This window comes from Lolium rigidum, chromosome 2 (genome assembly GCF_022539505.1).
Source record: "Lolium rigidum isolate FL_2022 chromosome 2, APGP_CSIRO_Lrig_0.1, whole genome shotgun sequence".
Taxonomy (NCBI): Eukaryota; Viridiplantae; Streptophyta; class Magnoliopsida; order Poales; family Poaceae; genus Lolium; species Lolium rigidum.
In genome coordinates this window covers 32,159,746-32,176,550 of record NC_061509.1, presented here as the reverse complement: position 1 = coordinate 32,176,550, position 16,805 = coordinate 32,159,746, and the positions used below count along the sequence as shown (strand labels likewise).

Genomic DNA, 16,805 nt, shown 5'->3' with positions numbered 1-16,805 from the left:
TCGACTATTAGCACGGTGGTATGGGTGGAAGAACCCTACATCAACCTCTTCTAGTGTGTTCGTTCAGACAAGCTTTGATTCATCCATTTGTGCTCCAGCTCAAGTTTCCAATGCATCCTATTCCAATAGACTATGCTAGATCGATGTGCAACCATCTCATCACTATCACCCTTGAGCCCCCACATCCCCACCTCTCCTCGCAGTATGTACTGGCTTACTCAAATTAATACAGTAGGTGCACAACCACTCAATAGCTACAATATTTAGTGTCACTATTACCCTAGTACACGTTGTGAAAATATTACTACACGAATCTCTACCTCCATAAGCTAGAGATGAGCATCCAAAGAACCAATCTAAGGGTTCCGTCCCCTTCACTCTTCCAAATAGCGTTACTAGTAAAACAACACCGGAAATGCCTCACGTACGATAGAAATTGTACGATCTCCGTACGACTAGACTCAAGAAGGGCCTTCCAATGATCTGGCCCACATACTGGCTGACGCTGTTTTGAGTCTGATCGTACCAAACCATCCGACAATTTCTATCGTACGTATAGCATTGCTCAAACAACACAGGCCCCTGGCCAGGGCAATCTGACATAGAAGGTCTGCGCCCATTTGGCAGCAACAGTTCAAGTTCCTTCCAAGGACTGAGCTACTCCTGCGTTCTAAACAAGAGATATTGCAGACATGAATGAAAACAGATGATCCAAAATCCAATGAAAACCACTACTATAGAAAAGAAGATTCATAATCAACCTAATTACATCAGCCTGTGATTTGCACGTAAAGCGTTGTTGATGCATTAAGCCATTAACCATGTATAAATGACTTCCAATGAAGAAAGCAGACATCGCATTTTGCAGAAACACTGTCACAGGTACATTGAGAATTTCAGATCATGTGTAGTTGTGTACATATGCGCTTACAAATACTCCATAATTCAGCTTTCCGGTACATTTTAAACAGAATAGTTTCCCACGTGGTTTCAGGCCAGCAACACCATACCTTACATCACACCCAGTCACCCACAGAAGACCCCCAATCTGTGTCTTCAGACTCTACCTAAGATATTGTTACATGATAAATAGAATACACAATTACATACACCACGATGCTTCCCTTCCGTTCCCCAGTTATACAACACACTTACACAAATCACATTAGCAACACTCACACTGGAATTCCAGGTCACTACCACTTTAAGTCAACTACTGATGACTTCTTAGCCAATGACTGCATCCTTGGACGTGCTTGTGAAGGGGTTGTCTTCATATCTAGTTGCTCCAGAGAGAGAGAGAGAGAGAGAGAGAGAGAGAGAGAGAGAGAGAGCATATACTGCACTCTTCATGACAAAGGTATATTGTTTACATCTAGTTTCATCTGGTACCACTGTCTACCACGATTGCTCCGTGCCATCATTACCTGTAACGTTTCTTTTTTACATGCATAAAAAAGGAAGCAATAAACAAGAATGTGCGAGGGTGTCATGAAAAGGTGAAGTATGGGTTTTCACGTATGGTACCTTTTCTTCTTGGTCTTCTCACTAGAGGATGCTGCGTTGCTGCTGTGCCAGTTCCGTTTGCGTTGGTTAATGAACCAATTATTGATCTGCTTCAGTTGTAAGCCTGTCTCCTGCACCAGGCGAGCCTTGTCGTCTTCCTGGATGAGTTGAGCAAGAATTGTTGATGATCATGAACTGAAACTAATTGCAAAATGAAGCTTAGAAGTGGTGTCACGTACAGTAGGGTATGGCCACTTAGAATGAGCTTGCCACCAAGCTTTCAGTGTAGCTGCCGTATCCCCAGGAAGTTTACCAGCTCTCCGCTTGCGCATAATCTCTTCCCTGATATCAACTAGCTTTTCTTTGTAGCCCTAGAAGTAACAAGTTTTTGTTAGTCAAAATATGTCATGAAAGAGGCAATGAAGCATTTCGAGGCTGCAAATTTACCTGTTTAAGCTCACTCTTCAACTCATGTCGTACACGTTCAATCAAAGACCGTTCACCCTCAGTCAATATCAGAGGACCGAAGCCCATACCATCTGACCCATCATTTCCATCAAACATGTTGGCCTCACTATCCACTTGGTTATCTTCATCATCAGACATAGTCGCCCCTGTGCCTTCACCAGGAGATGCCCCTGCAGGATAAAAGAAGCAAAATTCAATTTTCAATTTATTATATTGATGATAATCACCACTATCTTCTGTTGTCTCAAAAAAAGATAAGTTCTAGATTGTACGACAGATGAACAACTGAAGACTCAACCAGCTTAATATGCGGTTTTAAGTTCCCAAGTGATAAATTGTGGTAAAAGCATTGTGAATTCCTCGTCAGCATTTCAGTATGAATTTGCGGACAGTTCATATAATTCTAACTTGAACAGCTACAACCATTTCCACCATATAATCCGGTCAGCTTACATGAAATCAAATTGTCTTTCGGTGCATGCTTATCCTCTTCAGGAATCTGTATAACACAAAGCCAGTTTCCCCTGAAACACTATTGAGCCTATGATTGATATAAAAAACTGTTCCTGAAGCCTCGAAGATTCAAATTCTGATTCCCAATTGGCATATGGCCCAGAACAGCACACAAGGCAAAAATCTTAATGTAGAAGGTAAGTCAAATTATGCCATGCATGGGAAAGATTTGACGGGCAGACCAGAACATCCTAAGCATCCAGTCTTTGCAAGAGAGAGCAGCAACTAAAGGCTGGACCGCTCCCACCCAAATGTACTCAATGTGTGTTTAATAAATCCAGAAAGTAATTGCTGCATTACAACTATTTTACGCATGGGTCCTGATTGGATAATTAACTTCACTACATTAAAGAGTAATACTGCTTCCACTGTGCGCTAATTACTACTACATCCGTTCCGATGAATAGGGCTTATAAATTTAGTCAAAAGTCAAAGCTTAGAAAGATTGACCAAATATAAAGAAGCAAATATAAAACCTACAACATGAATCAAATATATTATGACAATATATTTTACGGTGAATCTACTAACATTGATTTTGTAGCAGAAATGTTCATATTTTATCTATAACATTGGTCAAACTTAGAAGATGTTAACTTTTGATTAAATTTATAGGCCTTATTCATTGGAATAGAGGGATTAGTAAGTAACTAGTATACCTAAAAAGATACTCCCTTCATTTCATTTTATAAAATTATTCCCGTGTTTTCTTATAATAATAAGTCACGCATACTGATTTATTGGTGTCTTTATATTTCCCTCTTTTATTGCAACTTCCCTCTCCTTTATTACGAGGATCAACTCATTAACTATTCCCTCTGCAGATTCCAAGGAATTTTATAATTTGAAATGGTGAGCGCAAGTAATAACATATTATAGAACCTCAGAAACAACAAATGTAAGACTGTCATCAGATAGGTGGAAATTTCTTTATCAGCTAATCCTCTGGTTCTAAGGATACACAGCTTGAAGCTTAAACCTCTCTAGATGGTCAATTATGCTATCAGTCTGAAATCCATACTCTGCCAAATGGCCGTTGCTGCTCCCCACCTCTTCACTATTTCCATTCACTAGCTTAACATGATTATTACCCTTGCAATTGACTATTACCCTTAGAGTTGCAGTGCTGTGCTCAAAATCACCATAGAGAGAACACCACAATTGCAATACTACGCTCAATTAAACCTATGCAAAATTTATCGCAGTTTCTCCCTATTCAAAAAGATGATATGGAAAGTAATTAAAGAGCAGAGACAAGTGGGGTGACACAATATGTTACCATCGCAGAGCACTTCCTAGTGAAAAAAGACTCTACAAAGCAATAAATGAAGGTCTCTATGTTACAATACCTATGACGCTAGCTGGTTGTGACCAAGAAGCCACCAACTTTACTTGGTCGGATGGGAATGCCAGACTTGTCATTTTTTCCGGTAATCTACTCAGAGCTCACATAGATCATGCTGGATTGATCGTATTCTGGGCCGGAGCAACAAACTTATTTGTAGTGGCTCATTTCGTACCAGAAAATCCAATGTATGAACAAGGCTTAATTTACTTCTACACTTAGTTACTCTAGGTTGGGGAGTACGACCAGGGGGAGAAGTTCTAGATACTTTTCCGTACGTTGTATCTGGAGTACTTCACCTAATTTCCTCCGCAGTCTTTGGCTTCGGTGGCATTTATCACACGCTTTTGGGCCCTTGAGACTCTTGATGAATCTTTTCCATTTTTTTGGTTATGTATGAAAAGATAAAAACAAAATGACTAGGAGATGGTAACATATACTAGTAACATATGCATGTTACTAGTCTAACTTGCTCCCCACTATGCCAGCCTTAGCCAACTAATACTATGGTTCTAAGAAGACATAAATTGAAGCTTAAACATTTCTAGATGCTTAATTATGTTATTCCTCTGAAAACCATACTTCCGCGAAATGGCCCTTTCTGATCCCAATTCCTTCTCTAATGTATGAACAAGGCTTAATTTACTTCCACACTTAGTTACTCTAGGTTGGGGAGTACTGACAGGGGGAGAAGTTCTAGATACATTTCCGTACTTTGTATCTGGAGTACTTCACCTAATTTCCTCCGCAGTCTTTGGCTTGGCATTTATCACGCTTTTGGGCCCTTGAGACTCTTGAGGAATCTTTTCCATTGTTTGGTTACGTATGCAAAGATAAAAACAAAATGACTATGAGATGGTAACATATATGCATGTTACTAGTCTAACTTGCTCCCCACTATGCCAGCCTTAATCAACTAAGCCTACTAAGAATACATAAATTGAAGCTTAAACATTTCTAGATGCTTAATTATGTTATTCCTCTGAAATCCATACTTCCGCAAAATGGCCCTTTCTGATCCCAATTCCTTCTCTATGTCCATTCACTGGCTCAACATGATATATTATCCTTGCAATTGATACTTTACACTTCCATAGCAACCATCAGACTGATTACAGACTATTGAAATAAGAAATAACTATGCAACGTGTATTTTGGAAACCTCTACCACCATGCTCAATCAAGAGAAGCAAATAAAAGCTTCCATCTACCTGTTAGACTTTGTAAAGATTGTTCGAGCTCCCAGCAACCCATCACTGCTTCCATCGCATGAACACGTACGTGCTGCTGGAGTTGTTCTTTGAATGAACAAAGAAGCAATACATAATGTGTCTGCAGACAAATGAAGTACAATTATGATAATCCATAAGCGGAACGGTACGTAGGGAAAAACATGATGCCGGACGCAAGCGGCATATTAACAACCTAGATATACATGTTTACGAAGAAATAGATGGCATTCTAGTCAAGTGGCACAAAAACATCGCGCATAACCAGTGGTTATATGGGCTGTAATAGGAATGATTGAACTAATGGCAGAAATGGGCAATTCGTACAAGGTCTACGAAATCAGCTGTTAAACACGATATAGCACAAAAAATGTTCACCCATGAGTGATCTATGGGTTATCTTTTCCTTCCAACAAGTATTGGTTTCACTGTCTGGGATATGTCGTATCTGTTTCGGTTTCATTTCTCTAAGTTTCATACAAGACAAAATCAACAAAGCTATTGCAGCACGTTGTTGTAATAAAACGGCATACTAATGACCACAATTGCAGTACCATATGCTCAAATTGACCATACCGAGAACACCGCAATTGCAGTACTACGCCCAATCAATAGTTAACTAAAGCTTATCCCAATTTGTCCTTATTCCAGCTATTCAGGCGGAGCATCCGCAGACCCTAGCAAACAAGCCACAGCTCGCAAAGCAGGACAAAGCGAAGGCAGGGAGGCGTGGGAGGCGTAAAATACCATGAAGAGGTCGAGCTCCTCGCCACCGGATGGCCCGCCGGCGGCGGCGGCGGCGGCGGCGAGCGGGGGCGGGCGGGCGGCGATCTGCGCGTCGATGCGGGGGAGCTGGTCGACGGGGGTGGCGACGCGGAGGCAGGCGACGTGGGCCTCCAGGAGGCGCTCGTACAGCGGGTGGGCGGCGACGGCCGCCTTCTCCCTCTCCCCGCCGCCCCCGCCGCCGGGGGAGAAGCTAGGGTTGGGCGAGGAGGCCGCGGCCGCCGCGGCGTCCATGGCGAGGCCGTGGTCGGGGTAGTGGAACGACATCGGGGGCCTCCGGAGTCCCCGCGCGGCGAGGCAGGCGAGGTGGGGGGCGGAGCACGCAACGACCTCGGCGGTTGGGGGTTTTGGTTGGTGAGGGTGGGCGGAGTGGATGACGGATGGCGGAAGGTGGGTTGCTGTCCTTGTCGCGGCTCAGCACTCTCTGTGAACAAGACGAGGGCTCGACGACTCGTCAAAGTATGAAGACGTGTGCTCTACGGCGATGCATTCTATACGCCTCTACGGCGGAGATACAGTCCCGAATTTATTTTAAAGTATTCATATTTAATTTTAAAGAATTTGAAGGATAAGAATATCTGATTCTAAAGTGTTCTGGATGTGGTATATGACATGGTAATTGAGTTACCAAATTCATTCGCCGACATGTTTAACTCTAATTATCTATCAGTGTTGTGTCTCTTTTTTCTTAACAAGATAAGACTGAAAGTTCTTAAATCCCTCTCAAAATTTGTAAGAACTATAACTATCTACAATAAGGATAACTATGTGTATCAAGAAACCCCACCCCATCCCGTGTCGCCCTTCCCAGGGCGGCTTGGGCGGTCGCCCTAGACCCGCCGCCACCGGTGCTCCTCCTCTAAACCCTCCTCTCTGTCGCCGGAGGAGGCCTTCGGGCTAAGCCTGGCTGGCGGGCGGCGGTAGGCCCCCTTTTCTTCCTCGCGGTGGTGCTATCAGTGGGGGAGGCTCGGCCTCCTGCTGTGATCCGGCTGCTCCGAGGCACTCCGCATGGCGGCATGCGGTATCCTTGCTCGGCGTGTTGAAGCCCGGCCTCCGGCAGTGCGGGATTGAGCCTCGACTGCGGTTGGGGTTGCAGTGGTGCTAGGCGGTGCAGCTCCGCCCGTGGCTCGGCTCTGACGAGATAGGGTGGGGTGGTGGGCCCCTCCAAGCTCAGTCAACGATGGCTGCTTCCGGGGTGTGCTCTGCAGTTTGTGTTCCAACGGGATGTGCTTGCAAAATCTCGCGGGATCTAGCCATTCGGCTTCGTCGGCGACGAGGTTTGGGCTGCCCCTGCTTTGCGATGGCATGGTCGTGGCTTCAAGCGTGTGCGCGTCAGTGAAGGTGCATGCCGGCTTCCGTCGGTTGCGCGAGGATGGTGGCCTCGAAGCTCTGGACGAAAGTTTGCACGGCGATGGCCGGTCGGCGGTGACTGCTCCTGCGGACGTTGTTCTCCTCGTTGGAGGCATCGTCATGGAATTTTTCTTGACATCCAATCTCGGATTAGCTTCAGGTGAAAAGCTTTGACCCAGTTGGGTCGAGCGACAGCGTCGTCTCACATTGCTTACCTCCTTTGGGGCGTCGCCTAGAAGACATCGATCACATTTGCACTTCCTGTGAGCTGGACACACACAACATCGTGGTTGGCAGGTGTCCAACGGGCGATGCGGGAGTTCCATGTGACGGCTTATGTGGCAACAATGGCATTGAAGAGTGATGGTTTGGTCACGGCAAGGCCTAGTTAGTCGGCTTCCAAGCCCGGTGTGTCCAAGTTTTCTTCATGTTGGACTTCCGTTGATGTGGAGTCGGAGCTGACATGTTCTTCGAGTGTCTTCTTTTGGGGCGCCGTACGATGACCTCCATGGGGTGTTCCAGGTGGAGTTCTCCTTCGGCGCGGGTCTCACGCATCCCCTCTCCGTAGCTCGTCATCCGAGCCGGCGCTGCTTTCCCCCACGCGAGGAGCCACCTATTTGGCTTTGGCCGAATTGAGCCTCACGGTACCGCTTCGGCGAGGTCTTCTTTGGTGGTCGCATCTTCGGGGAAGTCGGGGTCGCTGCAAAGTGATGACGTTGACGCCGGTGTGCAAGCTCGACGACGATCTCCGCTTGGATGGTGTTTGTGGAGTTTCGGTGTGTTGCCAGGGTGGTTGTGTGTGCCCCCGTGACGGTCGTGTTCCATGGCGGTCGGCGAGGGTGTTTGTGCCGGTTTTTGACTAATTTTCCGTTAATAAACCAGCCACCTATTTTTTTTCTTTGTTAATGAAAATGGCAAGTCTTGCCTCATTTTTTAAAAAAATAACTATCTAATATAACAGACTATTCCTTTTTCCGGTTTGAGTTTATCTCATTTTCGATTCAAATCCGCAGTCCAGTATATCCGCATTCGAATCCAAACTCGAAATCCAAATCCATGAAAATTCTACGGTAAAGGATATGATAGGACCAAAATATAGTCCGATCCAATCCGTTTACATCTCTAGCTACTAGCCTGGGCACGAACGTATCTACTAGCTCGTGGTACCATCCTTCACGTCCAATGCAATTGCAGCGAATAATTGTCACGGTAATCATGGGGAAAGGCTAGCTGTTAATTAGAAAAGGTGGACTTAGTTAGGCACGGCGAGCTGAATCATAATGAAGCATCCGACAATTAATCAAAATGGAGACTCAAGGCGGCCATGATTTAATAATCCGCTTTCATCACGACAATGTTGTCGATACGGTGATTGTCGTTGCACACTCCGGGTCTTTTCCGTGCACCGTTGACCGTTGTTTTGTGTTCTGGCACGCAAGAGCAAAGTCAACAAAACTACTGAATGTATCGGTTGGCGTCGATTTCAAGTCAATCTATGGTTGAGTTGTTTAGATGGTGATTATATCCCTGCTTCACTTTTTTTTTTAGTTGGTTAGGTTGTTTTGTTGGAGAGTGGTTTAATTAAGAATGTCGAATTATTTAAGCATGGATCATGGGCCGAATGAGCCTTTGCAGGGATGAGAATTCAAGACCTACACAACGTTGATCTGAGTCGAACGAGATTTTTCGCATCCAAAACTAGAGATTCCATAACAAGCCTTGAAGCTCTAGGTCACTCCCATTCTCGAATGAGGAGTGAAATAGTTCCCACCCCAATTGGGGATATATAGGGCTTGTTTGGTTGAAAGAAATGCCATAGAAATGTTGTAGTTCATCCTAAGAATTTTTTTCCTACGTGCGCCGTTTGATTCTTAGTGTTGAAATCGTTATGAATGCATAGGATTTTTTTCTACAGGATTGCATTGTGCTATGCTTTGGAGGAAAATTTGCATCCATTCAAACCTCATGTTTCAATTTCTTTGTTTTCCCTCTGAGTCAAATGGAACTTGAAGAACAAAAATCATAGGTTCCAAATTCTTTAGAATTTAATTGGATATGGCATTCAAATCCTGCAATTTTCCTGTTCATGTGTTCTAAAAATCAGATGAATCAAACGGGCCCATAGAGGAAAGAAGTCATTGACAAATGACCAAGGCCCCTTCATGGTAAAAGGTGGGAGGGTACAATAGTAAACTTTGGGCAACTAGGTCTATTCCCTTCTTCAAGGCAAGTGCATGCTTGTGTTTGTGACATGCTTATATATGTTCCGCTGTCAATACGTCAACAGAAACGTGCAGAGGATGGATAAGGTGTGTCCACCGGCCCGAACCCTGCTGTTGTGAACCCCCCCCCCCCTCCTCGAGTCTGCAGTTCAGGCCGCCCACCTGCCGTGACGGTCATTTCTGGACAATTGTGACGCTTAGAGCTCACCCGTCACGATTTTTTTGGGGCCGAGCGGCCCAAAACGTCACCTGTGATGCGAAAACGCGGTACCGTCACAGAAAAAGACAATCGCTAACGGATTTCTCAAACGTCAGCCATGTACCGTCATTGATGCCCCAGTTGTTTGTAGTGTCTCGTCCTGTATGGGGATGAACCCCGCCCCACCGCCACACCGACGACGGTGGCGGACGGCATCCCGCCAACCACAGCCTCCGACGAACATAGCATCGAAGTGGACGGCGCCTCCATGGGCCGAACCGGCCTCCCACATAGCACATGAGCTAGGAAGCCACTACATGGTTGAGACAAATACCATAACTCTGTCCACGGTGACAGTTATAAGCTGTACATGGCTGACCGCCAGACCCTGACAGCTGGTCCTTCGTAGTGAGCGAGGAATCAAGTTGTACACTACTCATCTGGTCAGGCTGGCCGTGGCTGGTGCCATCTATGTATACGCCAACGCTGTCAAGACCAAGACCCACTTCGTGACGCCGCTCGCGAACGATTTGACTGCTGTCTGTAGAAATGGATGACGGTCATCCATCTTCAAGCTCCAGCAGGCAGCAGCATGGACATCTTCTCTTCTTCATGAACTGCCCTAGCTAGAGCCTCTGTGAGAGCATCACCACGCCATCTTCGTCGACGGTTGCTGCAGGTGCGTGTTCTGTCATGGCATTCAACTTGCCCTGCTCATGGCCGATTGGATGCCGATAGCCATTAACGCCAACTGACGTGTGCATCCAACTGGTCTCCATCTGCACATTCAACTTGCCGGGTTCCCAACTGTCGGATGAATTACGCGCTGGCAGCGAGCAGGGTTCCGTGATCGATGTAATAGGGATTCGAGGAGGTTGACGCTCAATCCATTGGGCATGTCCGCGGTATGCTCTACTGCTCTGTTGATCAACGGCTTCGCAGCTGGAGTATCCTTTGATGTGTGCAAGGAATTCAAGTTCTGAATTGTCGGCGAAAAGGAGGAGATCATGCTCTAAAGAAGGGACGCCAATGAAATTTCTTGATGCATTCTGTGAAATCCATCGTCTGCATGCATTTTGGCAGGCACTTCTTATTTTGGCGTGGCAACCAACATGTTCATCTACTTCGCATACATAAGATCATTTGCCAAAATCAGGAAGACAGATGAACAAGTTCTCCACTCTGACCAAATCTTCACACATAACATTTCACTGAACAAAGTAACATGAATAAACTCATCTAAATTCTCTACACAGTGTGAAAATCAGTTTGAGCTGTACCTTCCCTCAGCTCTATGAAATATAGAAGCGCTACTAACTGGTGGTAAAGCAATCATCAGATGAGCTAAATTAGTCATTTCGTTTAGCTACAACCTGAGTTTGTCTCTTTAGGACAGAGCCACTGAACCTGTAAATTCTACTAGAACCTTATAAAATCTGTGTCATTCTTTTCTTTAAATGACACCTCCGTGCCCGCCATCTAGCTAGACTACTAGCTCTATGTACACTTTGTTATTTGTGTTAGCAAAGCCGTGCTAATCTGGGGGCTCAGCAATGAACTGAGGAGCTGTCCGCATTGTCCTGTGCTGGAAGGTTGAGATCTGGTAGCGCGAAGCTGTCGTGTGGGGGCTGCTGGTCAAGCGGTTGCTTCCCTTTCTGCTCCTTCAATGCGATTTCTTTCTGTGAGTTGGATTGCTCTATTCTTGTCTGCACAATGCCAAAAAAGTTTTGTTAGATACGCCTATTGTCCCCATCAGAACATTGACATAATTATCAGTTATCTTTCCCAAGTACTATTGCACATGTAGAGTACGTAAGAATTCCGAGAAGACAGAAACAATGGGAATCAGAGCCACTTATTACCGACTGATGATTTTTTTACTACAAATGCACTGGTCACATGATCTCGTCTACAAAACTAACAGAAAGATAAACTACAGGTCACTCGGATGTATTTGTACTGAGTTCCTTTATAGCATATTCAGTGTGTTACGCTCAGAAAGAGAAAACCAGGTACGACATACCGACAAAAATGGGCGTTCAATGGCTCATGTACTGGGGATGGGGATGGAGACCCAACCACCGCATTGTCAAGATCAAGACCCCTGTCTAGGCTTTAATCAGCATGAAACACACCCTAACAGATCCAGAAAGTTTTGTTTATCAAGAAGTTATGATAATAAACATACAAAGTGGGAAACCTTTTGGTGGTACATAATATTTTTCTCTTATTATAAGGAGGGACCAGGACTACCTCTATTCTCAAGGCAGAAATACCTTCAGACCGAAGGTTATAAGTTGGTTGAGTTGGTTGCAACTAGAGTTGAACTGAACCGAATGGTGTTAGGTGAGCAAGCTGTTAGCTATGGTATCGAAGTTCAGAAAAAATTAAACAAGGTGAAAGCTGCATGATTGCCATTTATAGTGTGTGGCTTGGGTATGCAACATAGTTGGGATGTTTTGCACAAGGCAGAGATGATTAAGCACCGATAAGGGCATCTAACATCATAAATATAGTTATCACATACGGCAAAAACCTCAAACTGAAACTTGTGAAAAAACTACTTAAAGATCAGAATTGCTTATGACTATTCAGAGAGTGAGATTTCTCAAAACTATTCAGAGAGTGCTAACTAAGATTTGCATTTTTCTTTGCATGCATATACAACGTCATTCAAACAATGAGCTGCATCTGATACATACAGCTAAGTTGCCTGTTGCAAAGTTCGTCAGCAACAATTTGATCTTTTATAAATGGGAAGTAACAGCATTTTTTCTGAATCTTCACGCCCGTCGATCAAAAAAGACACATACTTTTACTAGTCAGGACCACAAATGGCGTGAATTCAGGCAAGCAAAGCAACAAGAATAAGACATTGAATTGTTTGGCCTAAAAAGGAATCCTTTGGAGTGAATGAATATGCTTGTTATCACACTATCCAACTGGACAAATATCATGGCTCATGAGAAACATACTGCTACTGGTGGCCACTGATAGTTGAAAAGGGAACAACGAAATTCCAGTGCTATTTTAGTCCGAATCTTGACCCCAGTCTCCTCACTTATTGCAAAGACACAAGAAACAAAGATCCAGAATGTTTAACCCACATGGCTATTCTTTAGTAAACTGTTCCCATTGACTACAGCCCAGTTCCAAGATTTCTTCACAAATCTACACCCAACAATTCACAAGTTTCAACAGCCTTATCATCCTTTTGGTGAAAAAAGCCAAAAAGAAAAACAGCTGACTTTGAGATAGTTTTACAGTTAAGTTGTTGCAGTAAATTCATCAACGATGACTTGATCATTTATAAATGGGCAGCAAAAGTATTTTCTGCACCTTCATGCCCTTGGATCAAACAAGGCCACGTAGTTCTACTAGCAAGGGCAACGAATAGGCATGAATGCAGGCAAACAAATCAAATAAGCAACAGCAAATAAGACATGGAATTGTTTGGCCCAAAATGGAATCCTTGGGAGTGAAGATGCTCCATATCGCATTACCCAATTGGATACATTTTTGGCCATGAGAACCAGGCTGCTATTGCTGGCCAGTGATAGTTCAAGGGAACAACGAAATCCTAGTGCCATTTTAGTCAGAAACTTGACCGTGGTCTACCTAAGCGCTTTTTTGGAAAGGCACAAGGAACAAAACTCTGGAATATTTAACCCACATGTAAATTCTATCGGCAACGGCGATTCTAACGAGTTACTGTTAGTTGGCTAATATGCAGGAATCAATATGCAGTTATGAACTTGACCAGTTCACTGCCTACAGTCGAATCCCAAAGTTTTTCCATTTTTTAAAAGAAATTTGCATCTAGTAACAGTTTAAGAATCCCGCCGGTATTATTTTTAATCTATTCCTGAAGTGTAATGGCAAATGAGATGGAAAAAAGACAACTAGCAACGAGTCAAACACCGTGTACACCCTATAGCATCTTCTTAGGCGCGGATAGCCTACAAACTAAAGCAGTTGTCACAAAAAGATGGACTACATATGGACCACTAACTAGGAAGGCTTAGAAAATTCCCTTGCCAGCCAGCAAATAAAAAACTCGAGACTTATGCTTTAAGCTATAGAGCAAACAGGATAGCATTGTCATAAGCCATTCCGCCGGGATAGATACCATTCCGTGGCCCACGTACCAAATTGGGACAGAAAAGAAGAGGACAAGCAGATAAGTATTTACCTCAAGCTTGTCATTTTCCTTTGACAGTGCGGAGCAAGCTCTCTGCAGCGCCCGCATCTCCTGCTCAATTCCAAGACAAATTCCAACGCCAGTTAGCACAAATTGACCAGCTGTAGGATAGTCGCTGGAAGGCAAACGTTAAAGAATCAAGATAATGCGATATTACCTCGTGGAGGCTCTCGTTCTCCACCGCCAGCGACCGCACCAGCTGCTGGACCTCCGGCAGCCTCTGCATATCACGGCAAATAACCAAACATTAATACAAATTGGAGTAACCAAAAATAGAAGAGAATTGGGGTGAGAGAGAGAGAGCGAGAGAGATGTGAAAAAAGAGAGCATCTTGGTCACAGGGCAATCTTGGTGATGAAGCAGATCTTTTTGGCTAGTACGTACAGCTTTCGTGGCTTTGGTCCTAAGATTCCCCCCACTTTCTTATTCAGCCCTCACTCGCTCACACCCTTTGGAACGGCAGGCTGAGATGTGGCTGCTTTATTCTAAACTAGCAGTACGGGTGTAGTTCAACCACCACTACGGCACTACGACATCTTTTTTCCCTGTGATGACTGGCCATGGCGCTCGGCAGTCGCCACCGTGGGTCAAGGCTCTTTTCGCCGAGCGAGAGCAGTAACAAAGCAAGCGCGTACACGGTCGTCATACTTTTCCACCGCGGTACATCACTCTCCTTGTGTATATGCAGGCAAAGCAATGTTGTAACTGAGTTTTGATGAAGAGAAGCTCACCATTTTCTTGCGTTGCCTCTGACCGGCGGGCCGCGGCGGCGGGGCCTGGAAGGTCAACTGTGGCCGTCCGATGGAGCCCACCTGCAGCAAGGAGACGCAATTGTGTTTTGTAAGCAAGTAGCTAGACCAATCAATGAGCAGCAGCGCATATCCAACAAACAAACCACAATCCACTTGGACCCCCAAACGAATCACGGGGCGCAGAATCATCACGGAAGGAAGGAAGGAGATAGAATGTGAAGATACTTTTTTTCTTCTGCTAAAATGTGAAGATATTTTTTGTGCAATAAGAAAATCTGAAGATATTGCTCCCATAGCTTTCTCCGTCCCTGGCTCCCCGCAAGGAAATCAAATCCCCAGTTCACCAATCACGCAGCAGCATGACGAACCATCGCCGCAAAAAGATTTTAATACGTTTTTTTTCGTCCGTATCCATGGGTGTACTGCATTCATTTATCTACATGGCCCATTTCTGGTTAGGCAAGGAGCGCATCCGCCGGCCTAACCACCGCCCTGACGCAGCGCCATAACAGAAGCCCCCGGCCCCATCCGGCGGTCCACTACTGCCACGGCGGGCCCCCACTCCCGCAAAAGGCAAAAGAAAATCTCTGCCCGGTTCGCTTCACCCTCGCGCACGGCGCGGCGGCGCGCCGGCGCGCCGCGGCAGGCTCCGGCGAAGTGGCGAACGCCGTGCCGGTGCCGCCTGGATGCCACCGCCGATGCCACCACCCACTTGGATCCCGAGTTTTAACTCGAGCGCTTTTGACTCTGCGTACACTCAACACCAGAGAGAGAAAGAGAGAGAGAGGTGGTGTGTGCGGTGGGGACCACGCCACACACCCTGCAGGCTCCCACCACACGAGCAATTGCGCCGGGGGATAAAGAAGCAGGCGAAATGACGACGCTACCCACGACGAGAACCAACACGCTTTAATGCCGCCACGCCCCCGCGAGCCCAGGGGTAGCTCGGGCGGGCGGCATGGTCGCGTGGATGGAGATACGCCGAATTGAAGTTGAAGCCGCGGGCGGGCGGGCGGGGGCTCCGGCAGCCGCACCCACCTGCTGCCGTACGAGTTGAGCTCTCCGAACTGCCCCTCATCATCCCTCCTTGCCCATTAGTAGGAGTCAACTGCGGGCGCTATAAACAACAGGTAAAACCCACCACACGCACGCACTGACCATTGATGGAAAATTATGGGTTAAAAATCGTGGACTGATTCTTCCTTTCTTCTACTGGTAATTCTGCAGCTCTAACGTTGGAATTGGAAGGCATGGGGGAGAAAGAACCAAACAAATGCGGATCTGTGAAGCAGATGAAACATGGCGGCCTTGCCACGCAGAAAAAGTGTGATTAAAAATAGGAATGAAAGATGGGGAAGGTGGAAAGCGATGGAGGCGGTGCTGAAATCATGGAGGGGAAGGGATCTTTGCCGCTGCTCCTGCAGCTGCTGCTGACCAGCAGGGAGGGCAGTTTCGTCACGCGGCACAAAAAATATCGAAAAAAAAGGCGAAAAGAAAGCAAGGAAGAAAAAGGGGAGATAGGCTCGAGAGACGGTGGTGGTGGGGGAGGGAGAAGAACCCAAAGCAAAGCAGGTGGGCGGCGGCCAGACACGCGCGACGCGAGAGAAGACCTGGGTGCGGATGGATGGGTACGAACCTTCGTGGTCGTCGCCGTGGTGGTGGGCGCGGTGACGAGGGCGCGGCGGTGCCACGGCGAGCAGAAGGCGCCGTCCTCGCCGCCGCTGGTGGAGGCGCCGGAGCGCACGGAGCCGGCGCTGTAGTCGAGCGGCGAGGCCGGGCTGGACCGGGCGGAGAACCTGGTGCTCTTCGCGGCGGATGCCGACGCGGACGCCGACGGCGAGCGGCGGCGCGACCGCTTCCCGCGCGCCAGGGCCGGCCAGGAGAGCTCGGCGGGCGCCGCTGGCGCGGCGTCGGTTTCCTTGGCGCGGTTTCGCCACGGCGGCGTCCAGCCGGCAAGGTCGGCCCCGCGCAGCGAGCAGATGATGTCGGCGGCCACCGCGTCGTCGGTGCCTGCGGCGGCCATACCGGGTCTCGCACCTCAGGTAGCTCCGCCGGGAGAAGCTCGGTGGGCTGGAAGAGAGAGGAAGGTGGAGGTGGAGATGTGGGTGGGAGCAGGGAGAGGGAGGAAGGGAAAGGAATGGGGGGCGTGGAGGGCGGGCGAGCAGGGGGCTTTTAAATGGCGGAATAAAAGCGGGGGAGTAAAATAAAAAATAATGGGCGAGGCCCACCCCCTACGC

General features: G+C 46.7%; 2 protein-coding genes across 3 annotated transcripts; both read right to left on the bottom strand.

The window, feature by feature from the left end:
* Positions 1-920: 920 nt before the first annotated feature.
* LOC124691519 (homeobox protein knotted-1-like 2) lies at positions 921-6,161 on the bottom strand. 2 transcript variants are annotated; one of them, XM_047224802.1, is made up of 6 exons: positions 5,809-6,161; positions 5,044-5,164; positions 1,954-2,144; positions 1,746-1,877; positions 1,528-1,664; positions 921-1,427 (listed from the first exon to the last, which is right to left on the bottom strand). In XM_047224802.1, exons 1-6 carry the CDS (start codon positions 6,109-6,111, stop codon positions 1,424-1,426), a joined length of 888 nt encoding a protein of 295 aa, XP_047080758.1. In that variant the 5' UTR covers positions 6,112-6,161; the 3' UTR covers positions 921-1,423. The 2 variants fall into 2 exon arrangements, with proteins under 2 accessions (XP_047080758.1, XP_047080757.1); XM_047224801.1 differs by having other exon boundaries at positions 921-1,438; positions 5,809-6,159.
* A 4,613-nt stretch (positions 6,162-10,774) lies between these two features.
* LOC124689455 lies at positions 10,775-16,591 on the bottom strand. The gene is made up of 5 exons (XM_047222983.1): positions 16,205-16,591; positions 14,548-14,880; positions 13,974-14,036; positions 13,808-13,867; positions 10,775-11,321 (listed from the first exon to the last, which is right to left on the bottom strand). Exons 1-5 carry the CDS (start codon positions 16,589-16,591, stop codon positions 11,163-11,165), a joined length of 1,002 nt encoding a protein of 333 aa, XP_047078939.1. The 3' UTR covers positions 10,775-11,162.
* Positions 16,592-16,805: the final 214 nt, after the last annotated feature.

Coding starts and splice junctions, on each gene's coding strand:
- LOC124691519 (XM_047224801.1), bottom strand. CDS start 6,111: ATGTCGTTCCACTACCCCGACCACGGCCTCGCCATGGACGCCGCGGCG. Junction 2,145..5,043: donor ATCTTTACAAAGTCTAACAG/GTAGATGGAAGC, acceptor TTTATCCTGCAG/GGGCATCTCCTGGTGAAGGC. Junction 1,665..1,745: donor CTAAGTGGCCATACCCTACT/GTACGTGACACC, acceptor CAACTCATCCAG/GAAGACGACAAGGCTCGCCT.
- LOC124689455 (XM_047222983.1), bottom strand. CDS start 16,591: ATGGCCGCCGCAGGCACCGACGACGCGGTGGCCGCCGACATCATCTGC. Junction 14,037..14,547: donor AGAGGCAACGCAAGAAAATG/GTGAGCTTCTCT, acceptor CGTGATATGCAG/AGGCTGCCGGAGGTCCAGCA. Junction 11,322..13,807: donor AGGAAAATGACAAGCTTGAG/GTAAATACTTAT, acceptor GGCATTGTGCAG/ACAAGAATAGAGCAATCCAA.